General features: G+C 41.3%; 2 protein-coding genes across 6 annotated transcripts in view; one reads left to right on the forward strand and one right to left on the reverse strand.

The window, feature by feature from the left end:
* Window positions 1-16688, reverse strand: part of FAM227B (family with sequence similarity 227 member B) — a 106893-nt gene that overhangs the window by 35952 nt on the left and 54253 nt on the right. The gene's annotated exons all lie outside the window — the stretch shown is intronic.
* FGF7 (fibroblast growth factor 7) overlaps window positions 3031-16688 on the forward strand; it is a 41948-nt gene continuing 28290 nt past the window's right edge. Inside the window, exons 1-2 of one of the 2 annotated variants that reach the window (XM_083587090.1) lie at window positions 3031-3437; window positions 3942-4537. In XM_083587090.1, coding sequence (XP_083443216.1) covers window positions 4252-4537 — 286 coding nt within the window. In that variant the 5' untranslated portion in view covers window positions 3031-3437; window positions 3942-4251. The remainder of the gene's footprint in view (window positions 3438-3941; window positions 4538-16688) is intronic. The other variant, XM_083587091.1, reaches the window with a different exon arrangement.

Here is a 16688-nt window from a genome sequence, read left to right on the forward strand (position 1 = left end):
TTCAACCCTTTAACTTAAAAACAACCAGCACCTGCAAGAGTTAAAGGGTTAAAGCAAAACTCTCCTAGGTGGGCCACAATGAAAACAATGCCAAAATTATTGTTTTTTAGATTTCTTTTTCTTGCAACACTTCAAAAGAAGCAGAATAAATTACTGAAATTCTAACAAACCCTTCCTCCAAGGGACCCCCAAGGCAAACAAGCAAGTAAAAAAACAATGACAAAAAAATTGGTCTTTCATAAACGTTTATGGGAAGAAAGAAAAAGTCTCCCTGCCTGACCAATGGAGGTTATATTACATATCTGAATGCTTTTAGTGGCACAATATTTTTGTCAGTGGTTTAATATTTTTCAGGTATTATTTTTGTTATCTGTCATTGTTTTATGTTGCAATATTTTAAAATATATTTCAATAAAATATTGATTCAAAAACATCAAAATCCACAACACTGAATCATGTTGAGTCTCTAATCACCTTTTCTGTATAGCGTGCTGAACACCAAATCTTAGCTGTTGATCCCAGTTGCGGGTCACAGACTGAAGCAAATAATTGTTCATTATACAGGAGCCTAATTTTATTTTAAATACTCCTTTTGCCTTTTCACAGTATGCAAATTCATAGATCACAAGCCGGTACAAGTATGCACCATCAACAAACCAGAAAAGCAAACAGAGATGAAGATTTTGGGCTCTGCTTTGCAACATTTATTATGAAATGTGTCTTGAAAAAATGTTTTCAAGTACACAGATTTATCCATTGACATCCCAAGAATGTCAATGTTTCGCTGACCCGTATAAGAGACATTTAAGAAATAAACTGATTTGAACACCTGAGGCACATGCTTGAGAATAATTTTACACAATTTAGCTACCACTCCTACACACACTAAATACCCATTTATACATTCAGCAGAGTATTACAGCAGAGTCAAGTTTAACATTTATAAGAGGCAGGGACATCACAAGTGGGAGTCAGTTGTCCCACCCAGTGATATTTATCATAGTCAGCCGGTTTACTGGATTTACACATGGAATGACTGTCAATTAGTAAATTAGAAAAGTATTAGTACTGTTCCAACTTTCACACACCTGCTGAACTCTTCTATTCTGTAAGGCCTATGCAGGCATTTAAGAAAACATATCTCCACACTGGTTTTCTGATTTTGGACTTTTATTTTTTTTAATATGGTATTTATTGTATTGTTTTATGTACAGCTGTTAACTGCTTTGATATGTTCTGTATGAATTAGGGAAATATAAATATTTTTATAAATAAATAGCTGGCAAGATGCTACATACTTAAAATGAGGTTGGCTCATTTTATCCCCTTTTTGACTGAAATAACGGGCTTATCCACACTCACCTTTTGCCCGATCTTTCAGGCAAAGGTTCACGTTTATAAGCTCCGTGACCAAATGTGGGTTTCTTTTTTGCCCCGGAGCTTTCCCCATGAAAAGCTGCTCTTTAGTGCACAATTGGCACAATCAAATCGGGTTTTCTGCAGATTGCCCTCTGCTCTGATTGAGCTTTAAAGAACAGGTTTTCATGGGGAAAGCTCTGGAGCAAAAACAAACAAACCAGGTGCTCAGGCATGGATCTTTAAAGCATGGGCAGTCCATAGAAAGTAAAATATACTCAGAGTCAAGAGTGGATTTCATGTTCTTTATTCAGCTCATAGTGGTGAGGAGGAATGGAAGTTCCCCCAGAATGTCTGCTTTATATACATTATTTACACAATGGGCCCACGTGATTGGCTAATTCCGGGATTCTCCTTTGGGCCAATCAGGTTGCGGATTCACTTCCACCTGGAGCTGGATTGGGTGGCTCCTGTGGACCAATCAGACTGCTGCATTCTGGATCCTATTGTTCTAGGACCAATCAGACTGCTGCATTTTGGATTCTATTCAACTCAGTACATAACAGAAAGAGTGGAGGAAAGGTAAATGTGGATAGTGACTTCTTTGTGTGGGGTCGGTTGGAATATCCTGTGTGGAATTGAGTCAGCAACCTCCTGGGCATGTTTATGAATCATAGAATTGTAGAACTGGAACTTTTGAAAAAATGTTATTTAATTTTTTTTTTTAATAGTTGGAAAGGGACCGTGAGAGTCATCTAGTCCAACCCTCTGCAATGCAGGAATCTTCTGCCCAATGTGGGGGTTGAACCCATGCCCCTGAGATTAAGAGCTCTACCAATGGAGCAATGTAATTCTTTTGGGTTGCATGCTATTCTACCATCTTGCTTGGGACTTTTCCTTTGGAGCTAGTGTTTGACAAATATGCTGACTACTGGATGAGCTACTCTCTCTGGGAGACTTTGAAGGTTGCCACTGAGATTTAAAAGTTTTTGCAATGTGTCAAGCTGGTAGGAAGGTTGTAGGAATCAGTAGAATTAGCTTGTTTAGTTACCATTATTTCATTACTTGAGATAAAGAGGGCTTTCCACTTAGATTAAGTTTTTACTAGAAAGGTGACTGGAAAATCACCAACATGTGGAAACAGTAGAGGGAATGTTAGCTAAAGCTAGCAGAGCCACTGACAGCCATGGTCCTGTTACTGAGGTCAGCAGCTGGTCCAAGGCTCCCCTTTGCATTGGCTCTGCAGGAGCCCTCGTACACAATATAGGAGCAGATTCATACAACACTAGCTAATTCTAAGGTGTATTGCCCTCCATTTATGTTTGTGTTCCCATTATGAGAACCATGTATCTGTAGGTGACAAAATGCACTTGCAGAAAGCAGAGAACACAGATTAGCTCAGTTTTTGATTGACACTGATATGATTGATTATGCACAGAAGCATTTGTTAGCTTATATATTTTTTGGATTTTTTCTAACGCCCTCAATCTACCTTGCCTGTAAGAAATAACAATTCTGTGCCATTATCTGTGGGAAACAATGATCGGAGAGGAATCAGCAGGCTTTGGAAAATGATTCAGAAAAGAATTACGCTTCACTAAATAAGGAGGCAATGCGAGCAGTGCATGAACTGGAGTCAGAAAACCCAGTATTTCTAGAAAAGTGGCAGGTTTGAGATTCAGGGCACCAGCCATGTTGATAGCTCCCTCTGATGACCATAGAATTCCACACAACATTTTATTTTTGTTCATGCAGTCAACTGACAGCTGACTGCTTGTGTCCTAATTGCTTCCAAGAGAGGTCAGCAAAGGTTTTCCTTTAAAAAAAAAAAAAAAGCCTGAACAGACTTAACAGTGCACATACACACACACACACACACACACACACAAGTGTGCACGCACACGCACACATGCTCGCACACACCCTCTTGCGCGCATGTTGATTTATGGAAACAATTATGATTCTGTCGCAGTCTTTCTTGAGCTCCGAAAGTTTGTAGCTACAGTAGAGCGTCTCATGTTGCAAAAGGCAGACAACAGAAATGGAATACTTGTGTGTCCAGCTGTTATCAACAGGAGCAAGTAAGTCATCTGTCTTCTTTAAAACATCTTAAAAGATTTCTTAGCTGCTAACAGCATTTTCTGTTGTCATGATTTTGTAGTATCAGAAGCAATGCTCTCAGTGTCTTGTGAAGCAGTGGCAATGGAACTGTATATATACAGACTATGTAAAAAATAGAACTGAGTGTACTTTGTCCTGATAAATCTTAGATACCAGAGCAAGCTTTTAGGGAAATTACTACTAAGACAAATACATGAAGCAATCAAGTGAAAGAGGATGCAATAGCGGTTTTCTCTGGAAGAGTTTGGCAATTTAACTGAATCATCAGACTCACTAGAAAACTACAGAACAGGAGAAACGAGGGCTGCATATCAACATTTAAAATGTCATGTTAATGATAGAAATTCTCGCTCACATACACATGAACCCTTTCCCCCCCTACTGTTTTATTCCCATAGCATGAAAGATAGTTGCTTTGCTTATGTAATGACCATAAAAGTTTATGCATATCACTTTCTTCATAGATCTTTTGCTTTCAGTGCGAACAGAGAATACAAGTAGCAAAGGAGGACGCAGCAGCCGAGGTTATTGCAACCTGTTTCTTTAAAGGATATCCCAGCTGAAAGGATTTTTAAGGGTCAATTCTCTTCGATACCTGCTTCTTAAAAATAGTAAGGACTGGAATTCTGGAAGAGGGAACAGTCGCTGGTTAAATTACTTTACAATTCAAGGGAAAGGCAGAGGAGGACAGGTCAATGACCAAGGAAAGACGATCTACTGAAGACGGATTTTTTTCATTATGTTGTTCGTGAGTACCTAGAACACTGCACTATAATGCACAAATGGATATTGACATGGATCCTGCCAACTTTGCTCTACAGATCATACTTTTACATTATCTTCCTCGTGGGCGCTATATCATTAGCTTGCAATGACATGACCCCAGAGCAAATGGCTACAAATGCAAACTGTTCTTCCCCTGAGCGACATACCAGAAGTTATGATTATATGGAAGGGGGGAATGTAAGAGTAAGAAGACTTTTCTGTCGAACTCAGTGGTATATCAAGATTGATAAGAGAGGCAAGATAAAAGGAGTATTGGAGCGTAACAGCAACTACAGTAAGTAATCTGTCTCTTGCAATATGAATGGATAGTTTTGTTTCTGTATGTACTGTCAGATTTTTTCTTCTTAATGTAACTTATGGTGCCCTAGTTCTTACTGACTATGCCTTCCTAATAATGTGGCAGGACATTTGGTACTGATTTTGAAATACGTCATTTTCAAGAATACGTTTCCAATATGTTGTAGATCTGCTAATGTATTACTGGCAGCTGGCAACTATTAACAGAAAAAGACTATTATAACAAGTGAATTAAGGTTGTTAAGTATTAAAAGTCTCAAACCACAAAGCTCTATGCTCATAAAATTATTATGAAATATTAAAGAATGCCTGTAGTATACACCCTACCTGTAAGTATAATGTCTTAACACCATAGGAAAACTTATCCACACCTCAAATTGAAGCAGAGACAATGATGAATGATACCTTGCAAAAACTAGCCTGCAAAACTAGCCTTGCAAAAAAAACTTTGCCAAACCTGGAATGAAGACTAATTTCTTTCAGGGTCCCTTTTCACCACAATGATAATAAAATGTAACAGTATTTTCTTCTGTCACTCCATCCATGATTTTTATCTATTTAGCTTAATAGGGAAGGCAACCTATTTTTAAATGACAATTTTGATGTTGACACATCTCTAAAAAGATTTTTCATCCGAAAGTATTTTAATAGAATTATATATAGATCTTATGATAGTATGTGGTTATTGTGCACAGGTAAGTACTGTATATATATATATTAAAAAATTTTAAACAATAATAAACAATATATTTCAATGCTGATGATAACGGTAAAAAGTAGATCAGCAATTCTTGTACTTAATTGTGGTATAGCACAGTAACACATGGTGTCTTGGGAAACAGAGATCTGATCTACTCAATTCTCTGTCTAAATACTTATGAGAAACAATTCATCATGGTCTGTGATTCACCTTCTTTTAATGTTGATGTCTTTATTAGTCCATTTTAATCTTGCAGGCAGGCAGTTGGAATAGACCAAATATCAATGTAAGGACATAAAACCAAACCTAGAGGTATTTTCTGGACCCTACTACAAGCAGGGACTCACTGATATGCCAAATTCAAGTAAATAAAACAACAACATATGTTCCATAGAGAACAGAGAGAGAGTAATTTCTCCCCAATTTCTGCAATGCTGAAAAAGAGAGCTATGCTTGTGTTTTATCTCTACATTTTTTGCCTCCTACATTTCTGGATGGGTTTCTAGCACCTCACACTGACCAACAGTAATAGAAACAAACTTTTATTAGGTTAGCTAATGGTTCAGTTTATCATATTTAAGATATGTTTTAGGTCTTTGTTTCACACAATCTTGAATTTGGTATATAGGCTAATGCTTTTAAATGAATAAAGCAATCTTGTTAGATGTGGGATTAGAAGTTACAGGAACAAAAAATTGTATATACATTTTGCATAAGTTTGGGAAGATAAGATGTAACTAAGACTAACTGCCTTAGGTACATTGCATTTAAATGTACTTACATGTACAACATTGGATTATATATCCTTCTGAAAACTGCTATACAGTTAACACACAAATAACTGAAAAAAGAAGTCTGAATTTTCATCTATGCCTCAACCATATCATGTAGCAGGAGAAGCCTCTATCACACCTAACTTTATGAGTAATACTCAATTAAACTGATTGAATTTACGTTCTTTCAACATGCTGAAGCAATCATATTGATTTTAGTATATCCAATCCAGAATTAGTGTTCTGAACTGAGGACCCTCATTTCAGCGCTCTGCAGGTGGTATGGAAGATCCCATACAAGCAGGCTTTTCACTTTATAAGTTAGGGTATCTCTGTGCATGTAGTAGTAATAATACTAATGTATAAAGCTGTACCTGTCCACTGGAAAAAATGGGGAAGTCCTTACACATGTGGCAGTCTGCATATGAATTGGAATTACTGGATAATCAAATTGCCAATTTATGCGGGTGAGGGTCTTAGGTACATTAATCTGAAACAAATACTTTTGAGATGATCTCTCCATATGCCAATGTATCTTGTGGAAGCCACAAAATCATGTCACTGAATATTCACACCATCACATTCTATTAAACCCAGATGCCTACATTCCTCCTTCTCTAAAATGAGCAGAAAACAGAAATCACTGAAGAGCAGTTGCATTCTAATATGTTTCTACACCGACTCCAAGTAATATAGAACAAAAGAGAGTACTGGAAATATGCATGAATAAGACCAATTTCAAGAGAGAGAGGAGGTAAAATATGTAATGGCTAGAAAATGGATATTACTAAAGGGACAATTTTTCCTCTGCTGTAGTTGTTGCAATGAAAAAGAGGTGTGTGCCACTATAGATAGCTACAGCCTGTGAGAAACAAATGGGGCAGAGCTGTTAAATGCTGCTCCACTTCTCTCTATAAACCAATTCCTGTGTCTTTGCTATCTAATCTGACACCATGCAATTGCACTTAGGGACTAACTAGATGTTTGTAAATATGTGCCATGGTGCCCCAGCCCTTGATCATTTAAAAGAAAATCAGATGAAGTAGTGTCTAATCCTTCCCTCTCACCCTGTTTCTCTACCCAAAATCTCTGCCCATGGCTTTCCCCCTGTAGGGTTGAAAGAACATGTACTCTTCCATTCATTTTTCCTTGTCCGCCATGTCTTTCTAGATTGTGAGCCTCAGGGTTGGGACTGCCTTAGGATATTGTAGTGTTAGAAAAGGTTCCAGTTGTTTAGTCGTTTAGTCATGTCCGACTCTTTGTGGACCAGAGCATGCCAGGCACCCCGTCTTCCACTGCCTCCCGCAGTTTGGTCAAATTTATGCTGGTAGCTTTGAGAACTCTGTCCAACCATCTCGTCCTCTGTCATCCCCTTCTCCTTGTGCCCTCAGTCTTTCCCAACATCAGGGTCTTTTCCAGGGAGACTTCTCTTCTCATGAGGTGGCCAAAGTATTGGAGCCTCAGCTTCAGGATCTGACCTTCCAGTGAGCACTCAAGGCTGATTTCCTTAAGAATGGATAGGTTTGATTTTTTTGCAGTCCATGGGACTCTCAAGAGTCTCCTCCAGCACCAGAATTCAAAAGCATCAATTCTTTGGCGATCAGCCTTCTTTATGATCCAGCTCTCACTTCCATACATCACTACTGGGAAAACCATAGCTTTAACTATATGGACCTTTGTCGGCAAGGTGATGTCTCTGCTTTTTAAGATGCTGTCTAGGTTTGTCATTGCAAGGTTCCAGTAAGATCAACCAAAATTATCAAGGGGATGGAGCGACTCCCCTATGAAGAAAGGCTGCAGAGTCTAGGTGTTCTTAGTTTAGAGAAAAGGTGAGTAAGTGGTGACATGATAGAAGTTTATAGAATTATGCATGGCATGGAGAAAGTGGATACAGAAAAGTTCTTCTCCCTCTCGCCTAAAAATAGAACTTGTGGACATCCCATAAAGCTGAATGTTGGGAGATTTGAGACAGTCAAAAGAAAGCACTTCTTCATGCTGTGCATAGTTAAACTATGAAACTTTCTCCCACAGGAGGCAGTGATGCCCACTAACTTGAAAGACTTTAAAAGAGGATTAGGCAAACCCATGGATGAGAGGGGTATTGATGGCTGCTAGCCAGGATAGCTGTGCTCTGTCTCCACAGTTAAAGGTGCAACACTTCTGAATGCCAGCTGCTGGAAACCACAGGAGGCGAAAGTGCTCTTGTGCTCCAATCCTGTTAACATGGGTCTAAAGGAGCGGGTGGCGCTGTGGTCTAAACCACTGAGCCTCTTGGGCTAGCTGATCAGAAGGTTGGCGGTTTGAATCCCTGCGACAGGGTGAGCTCCCATTGCTTTGTCCCAGCTCCTGCCAAACTAGCAGTTTGAAAGCACACCAGTGCAAGTAGTCAAATAGGTACCACTGCAGTGGGAAGGTAAAGAGCATTTCCATGTGCTCTGGTTTCCGTCACGGTGTTCCATTGCGCCCAAAGCAGTTTAGTCCTGCTGGCCACATGACCCAGAAAGCTGTCTGTGGACAAGCACCAGCTCCCTCAGCCTGAAAGCCAGATGAGCGCCACAACCCCAAAGTTGCCTTTGACAGGACTTAACCATCCAGGGGTCCTTTACCTTTATCTTTAACCACATGGACTATAGATGGGCGACTGTGAGAATAGGATGCTGGTTTCCCACAGCCATATAGTCAGCCACTGTGAGAACAGGATGTTAGGTTAGATGGGCCACTGGCTTGATCCAGCAGGCTTTTTTATATTCTTAGTACTGATTCTGTAAGTCACTCTGAGAGGTAAAGGATGGCATAGGACATAAATACCTTAAAGTAGGTGCACGTCTGAATTTTGAGGGGTTTCAATGAGAGAGAGACAAGAGAGAGACAGAGAGAGAGAATCAATTTGATGACAACAATATGGAGTGGGAAAACAGTGGGTGGGTAAAGGGCTAGGTAGCCCCTCAATCCACTGCTTCACTGCTCAGAATCCCCACTGCTTTGTTTTTTACAAAAGCCAATGATGGGTCCTTGCACTACGTGCTTGCGCAGAAATGCAGTTAGTCCCTTAGTTTGAAAACCATGAAGGTTTCTAGCTACCAAATCTCTAACATTTTACTATTTGCTGCAATAGTGAGGGCAAATAATTTTGCTGGTTTCAACCCAAGCTACAGAAACATATACGGTTTTATAGGATGGCTCATTATTTATAGTCTGATGAAATATCTATTCCCCACTCTCCAGTCCACCTCTTCTGAAAAAGCTAGAACTGAAGCTTCTTGCCCAATAAGTAAGGTGGATTTCCATCCCACCTTTAAAGAAAAACAACGATGAGTGATTTGTCTCCTGTTTCCACTACTGTGCAACCATTTTGCCTGCCTTTCAGTTGTCAGACCTCAATCATCCCCTAGAATTCTGCTGCTAGAATATCTGTAATCCACTTCGTGGACTTTTCTGATTAAAAGCGATACAGAAATACTTGACATGAAATGAAATATTTCGCCAATCTCATCATTCAGAACATGTGGCACCACTCATTAAAACCCTATGGGGGTTTCTTATCCACACCTCTCTTCAGTCCAGACATGCCTAAGAAGTCTACATTCTTACACTGAAAACCCTCTTTGGCTTCTCATATATCCTTGCTCTGACTTTCTGTTCTCCACATCTTCTACTGTTAGCTCTCCAAATGTTATTTACATGCCACACACTCTCCTTTGCTGCCCCTTATGCTTGTAATTCTCTCTGAGAACATCTAGATCAGGAGTGGTAATTGTGGTGCCTTCTAAATGTTGCTGGACTACAACCCCTATCAGCCCAAACCAGCATGGCAATTTTTAGGGGAGGATGGGAGTTGTAGGCAACAATGTCTGCAGGACACTACTTTGGCTACCTTTGAACTAGATTATACTACTTCAAGGGACGCGGGTGGCGCTGTGGGTTAAACCACAGAGCCCAGGACTTGCCGATCAGAAGGTCGGCGGTTCGAATCCCTGCGACAGGGTGAGCTCCTATTGCTCAGTCCCTGCTCCTGCCAACCTAGCAGTTCGAAAGCACGTCAAAGTGCAAGTAGATAAATAGGTACTGCTCCGGCGGGAAGGTAAACGGCGTTTCCGTGCGCTGCTCTGGTTTACCAGAAGTGGCTTAGTCATGCTGGCCACATGACCCGGAAGCTGTACGCCGGCTCCCTCAGCCAGTAAAGCGAGATGAGCGCCGCAACCCCAAAGTCGGTCACGACTGGACCTAACGGTCAGGGGTCCCTTTACATTTACCTTTATACTACTTCAAATCCCTTCTTCAAAACCCATCTCATCCACGAGAATTTCCCCTTTGTTACCAGCGAAATTAAGCCTGAATATATGCAACTAAACTTGTGTATTTATTTCCTGTTCCACCTGTCTCCATGTTCCATGTTCCTCCTCTTTCTTTCCTGTTGCTCCCATTGAAAGTTAGATTGTAGGCTCATAGGAGCAGGGACCTGTCTTTTTCTTTTTTATGCACACTAACAGTTCTACATTAATAATATGCTAAACAAATTTGAGGACTCTGATAACATTTTCTAGAGAACTGGTTTCCCCCATTTCTATGTACTATGTAGCTTGCTTCCCTGAATCACCTAGAGATTCTTTTATGCTTTGTGTGGTGCTCCTTATATGTTTGCAATCTCTGTGGTTCATGTGTATTACTCTGTTTAGAGAAACATGCCAAAGGGTAAGGTCTTTTTGCCCTTTCCAACCATATTAGTCTATGGCAGGCATGTCCAACAGGTAGATGGTTGTATGAAGTTTAGTGACAATGCGTAGATCACAGCTGGTCTTTTTATACTGTGAGTAGATTGCAGTCTCTTGGGAGTTGGACGTGCCTGGTCTATGGAAATTGAATACTGTCTGGAATTAACTAGTTTTATGTCATATCAAAATATAGTCCTACCTTGGGTTGAAGGAGGTTCGGGTTAAGCATTTTTGGGTTGCGCTCCACGGCGACCTGGAAGTAATGGAGCACGTTACTTCCGGGTTTCGCCACTCATGCATGAGCAGACACTCAAAATGACGTTGCGCGCATGCGCAGAAGCAGCGAATTGTGACCCGGCAGACGTGGGTTGCGTTTGCTTCAGGATGCGAACGGGGCTCTGGAACGGATCCCGTTTGCATCCTGAGGTACCACTGTACATTCTTAAGTAAATTCTTTACAAACTATATGAAATGTAAAATTGCATTTAGCTCTGTCCTACTGTGAAGGTCCCAGTGCTAAACACAGTGTCAGCCTGACTCAAAAGACTTATTCTGGTATGTCTGACGGTAGCACTGGCAGAACATCTCTGCAGGTCTAATAAAATATAAACTGTGTGTGTTATGCTGGTGCAGTTGTTGATACACCTTGTTCTATGGGTGTATTTAACATTTGCACCTGACTTCCAGATACTTAAAATAGTCATTTTGAATGTTTCACTAAGTTGCATCAAAACAACCCCTTAAATTTTCTATTTTTTGGTTATGGCTTCAGATAATCTCATTTGCACACCACAAACCCCACTTGTCTTAAAAGAGACATGAACAGCTTGTGACCTGCTAAGCTGGAAACCACCTACTTGGTCAGGTATGGCAGCTCACGGATGACTCTAATCTTGATTGGTTGCTTGAGCCTGCAGAAGCATGTGGGTTGTGCCTATCAGGATACAGTACATGGCTGGTGGGCTGCATTCTTTAAGCTAACAGGTTACAAGTTGTGCAGGCCTAGATGAGAACAGGGCTGATGGCAGTTGCCCCTATTTAACCCCTCCTTAGGGACAGCCCTGCTCTGATATACAAACCAAATTCATCTGATAGCCAGAAAGTATTACAAGATGTAAGATGAACCTCCTCTTAAAGAGTCAGATGCTGGAGAAGAAGCCAAACTTTGACCATTTGCTCTGTCACTTATATATATATATAAAACTATAAATTTCTTAGGCTAATCTGGAGGCTTCTGAGAAGTATCTGCTATTAGAAATTTTGCTAGCTCAAGTCATCTAGGGCAGTTTATAGAAATCAATTTGCCTGCTTCAACCTTGTATTTCAAACGGATAGGGGGCAAAAGTGTGACATCATCTCTATCAGCATGTCTGGATTTTCTCATGATTAACATTACAGATTTCCAAAGCTGGAACATGTGGGGGATTTCTGTTTCCAGTTAGATCTGTGCTCTATAAAGCAGATTGCAAGAGTACAGAATAGCATGGAATTTACCCATGACAAAGCTATGTATTTTGGATTTCACACCAACATGAAAGTGCATGGTTTAAGCTACTAATATATAAAATGTGGATCAAGAGAGCATCCTTATTCATATTTCATCTAGGTACTATACAAAACAGAAAGTAAGCAAAGTCAACTTTCTCTCAGATTGAATGCCCAAACCATCAATATAAACTGCCAAATAAAGAATGCTTAAAGTTCTTCCCTCTTTTCACATTAGTTAATGTAAGTATGCAACCATCTTAAGAATATAATGAAATAATAAGGAAAATGCCATGCAGATGAATAAAGCACTCATACTCTTTATGGGTTTTTATTCAAAACCTTATAAATCACAGAATAATGTAGCCTCCTGAGAAGAAAAGAAAAGCAAGTGACAATTTCACTCAGCATGTTGATGACGTGCCCTTTGTTTTATTAATCTTATGTGGTTCTAAATTACCACAGTCTTTGGGATCGTGGGCAGAAATTTATCAAATATGTTAATGTTTGTGTCTATGAAAACCCCCTATATGCCCCCAACTGATTATTTTGCAGCTCTCTGAAGTCATTGTTTTCAAAGTATTTAGCTAAAAAGGGCTGGGTGATCCTGGCTAATCAGAGATCACATAGTGAACATTTTGATACCATGTAAAAAGGTAAAGGGACCTCTGACCATTAGGTCCAGTCGCGGATGACTCTGGGGTTGCAGTGCTCATCTTGCTTTACTGGCCGAGGGAGCCGGCATTTGTCCGCAGACAGTTTTTCTGGGTCATGTGGCCAGCATGACTAAGCCGCCTCTGGCGAACCAGAGCAGTGCACGGAAATGTTGTTTACCTTCCCGCCGGAGCGGTACCTATTTATCTACTTGCACTGGCGTGCTTTCGAACTGCTAGGCTGGCAGGAGCAGGGACCGAACAACGGGAGCTCACCCCGTCGTGGGGATTCAAACTGCCAACCTCCTGATCGGCAAGTCCTAGGCTCTGTGGTTTAGACCACAGTGCCACCCATGTCCCCTGATACCATGTAACAACAGGCTACACAATTACATCAATGGGGATAAACAAAGCCCCCCACCATTACTTTGTTTGAATGAGGGAGAGGCAAAAGAAGGAGGACATCCCCATTTCTCAGGTGACCAGGCCTATGTTTCTGACATGTCTGTGCTGCATGGGAAGGGGGCATCAGCCCAGATTACCCAGCAAAGGGAACAAAATTCCATTTCCACTCTCACTTGCCCATATCTGAACACACTTGCAAAGGGGTATGGGGGGGGGGGAAGGGTGAAAATGTTTGTGCAATGCAACTTCATTCTGCAACTGGACCTAACGGTACCTTTACCTTATGCCTAAAAACAATCACAAAGAAGCTACCTTGGCAATTAATTGGTAATTAAATAAAAAAGCAAACTGTGACACCCCACTAAGCTCTACAAAGCCAATCAAGTAGACCAACCCCACAGGCACCATACCTAGCTTGCTTTTACTAGATGCCAAAGAATGCAAAACAAGTAAACTACCAAGCAATTAGGAAATCACATACATGACCAGGTTGCTGCATTCAGCTTATGTGGTGCAAGTCTGGTTTATTTGATATAACCATCTGCCCTACCTATTGTTATTGCTGTTGTTTAGTCGTTTAGTCGTGTCCGACTCTTTGTGACCCCATGGACGTGCGTCCCGGGGGTGTGGCATGCCGCCCGCAGGGGCGTGGCATGCGTCCTGGGGGCGTGCCGTGCCACCTGCAGGGGCGTGCCACCCAGTGCTGGCAGGGGGGCAGCCGCGATAGCACCCCACTGGGATCGTGCTGCCGGGGGCGGAATGCTCCTCCGCACCCCTCTTCCTCCGTCAGTGATGCCAGGCACTCCTGCCTTCCACTGCCTCCCGCAGTTTGGTCAAACTCATGCTGGTAGCTTCAAGAACACTGCCCAACCATCTCGTCCTCTGTCGCCCCCTTCTCCTTGTGCCCTCATATTCCCTAACATCAGGGTCTTTTCGAGGGAGTCTTCTCGTCTCATGAGGTGGCCAAAGTACTGGAGCCTCAGCTTCAGGATCTGTCCTTCCAGTGAGCACTGGAGCACCATGAGACAGCACTCCAGGCTTCCCCCTCAAAATCCTCTACCAAACTCCCTCAAAAATGCCCCTCTTTAAAGTCCTGGTCACGAGAGCTTTGCCTGTCGGATTTCTTCCTGTAGGGCTCGTATTAAAAGTGTAGCAGCCATGCCTTCCTTCCCCAACATGGATGCGTAGTGATGGGAAAATAGAAATACGTAAGCCAAAGCTGGCAAATTGGCTTCTTCTTAACAATTATCAGTAATATGGCTGCAGGTTGGCTAGTTGTAGCTACTCAGTTTCCTTTTCACTATTTAGCTTTTGTGATGGAGGAGGGAAACTAAACTTTGCATCCCTTTGCAGAGGAAACTACATTTCCCAGTGTTCATTGCAAGGAATGAGTCAAATGGTTTGAGTCCCAAAGCTTGTCAAGGTTTCAGCCTTCGCTGAATGCGGGAGGGGGGGGGCCTAGCAGGTGTTGCTGTTGTTGCTGCTCCAACAACCCATGTTCAGAACAGTTGCTGTTTTGAATTTTATTGTGATATTATATTATTTAGTGGGTTGTGCACGTCACTGTTCTGAATAATAGGGTTTTTTGGGGGGGGGGCAGAGCGCTGAGGATGTATTTATGGAACCAAAGGGTGGAGGGTGGCTGTCTGTAAAAGTTTGGGAACCACTGCGTTAAGCAAAGCAGAAGGCGTGAGGAGAGTAAATTGCCATTGTGGAATGCCCACTTTTCCAAAATGCATCTTGCACCATTGTGGTATAGCTTTTGGCACCAGGTTGGGACAATACCTCTTTAGTCAGCTCTTTTGGTGAATGGATGTTTCTCTGTCCGCTGTATTGCTGCACCATTGTTGTGATTTTGTTTGGTTCTGCAGTTTTTAATCTAATGATTTTTAATGGATTGTATATTGTTTAAATTGCAGTTATTTATCTAACCCACCCTGGGACCAGTCGGTGAAGGGTGGGCTGTATGTATAAATAATGAATAGATAAATAATGTAGTTCAGCCAAATAGCGTAGTTAAATGATGGGGTTCAATTTTTTTTCTGGCAAGTGCACTCTTTTCCAGTTGCCAAGAATATGATGGATTGCACTCTGGTGCTGGCCTTGCCGCAGTTTGATCCATAAGATAGGGGCACCCGTTAACTATATCTTGCATTGGTGGAAAAAATACTAAACAATCTCATGGAATTCACTAACATTTGAAATAAGTCTCTAACTTGTCTTTATTACATGGTTCAGCCTTGGAATATTTGACAACAGGTGTTTTTGAAAATGCACAGTGCAAATTCTCTTTCCCTCACCTACTGGAGAATACCAAACAGTTATCAGAGTAGAAGGTAAACGTGTAAATAAATATAATAGGAAATGGCTTTCAGGCAAAGAGCCCTGGCAACTCTCATTTAGCACTGGAAGGATTAACGTTTTGTACGTCTCTAAAGTTACATTTCAGCACTGATGTTCCCAGGTGTATATTTAGTGTGCATACATCATTATGCAGCAGATATAAATTAAGCTTTGAAATGATGAGCCATTTCAATAGCAACGGTGTCCTAATTCTTGGACTGGCAGCAACAGGAATGCCTGCGTTTACTAGCTGAGCTTCTTCTTGGACATCAAGTTGGTGACTAGGGAATAAACTTGATGAATAATGGTACAGCAGGCCACCAACAGCCAGAAGAAATCACTCTGCAGCTGACACAAATAACTGTTCTTCAGCTTGGGAACGAAGGGCAGAGTGAGAGCCAAAAAAACACTCCCATGAAAAAAGCGCTGATTGAAACAGATGTGAGACAAAGGCTTGACCTCTCAAACCTATGCTTCGTTGCTCTTCTTTGTGCTTTCTCTTCTTTCTACTGGCATGTTTCAGACATAACAATGTTATGCCTTCTGCCCAGATGCTCAGTCTGCAACCTTCTCCTCCTATACCTAACTTCAGTGCTTGTTAAGCCACAGCTTCCTGTTAAATCTGAAGCATTTATTGGACTACAAGTTACGAGCTGAAACCAGGATCAGATCAGACTGCAGTCCTAACTCCATTTTCCTGGGAGTAAGCCCACTGAATTAAATAGGTCTCCCAATGGTTAAGACTCTGCTGTTAGATTGTTACATCTGAACCAAGCCAGTGTATTCTACCCACATTCCATCATTTCTCATACAAATCTGAATATTGCACAAGCAGTATAATGGGTGTATTGTAATAGCTTGAGTATGAGCTGTGATTTTGAGGTCCCCTATTCACACATCATTGGCAATGAATTCTGTGTGCAGTAGTGAGACAAGTCACTTTTTTTCAGACTTAGCCATCCATTTGCAAAACTGGGGTAACAACACTTACAGGGCTGATTTAAGAATTACTGAGAGAATCTATATGGTGCTTTTTGAACACTCAAAAACTTCTATT

The sequence above is a fragment of the Podarcis filfolensis genome, assembly GCF_964270895.1.
Source record: "Podarcis filfolensis genome assembly, chromosome: 14".
Lineage (NCBI taxonomy): Eukaryota > Metazoa > Chordata > Lepidosauria > Squamata > Lacertidae > Podarcis > Podarcis filfolensis.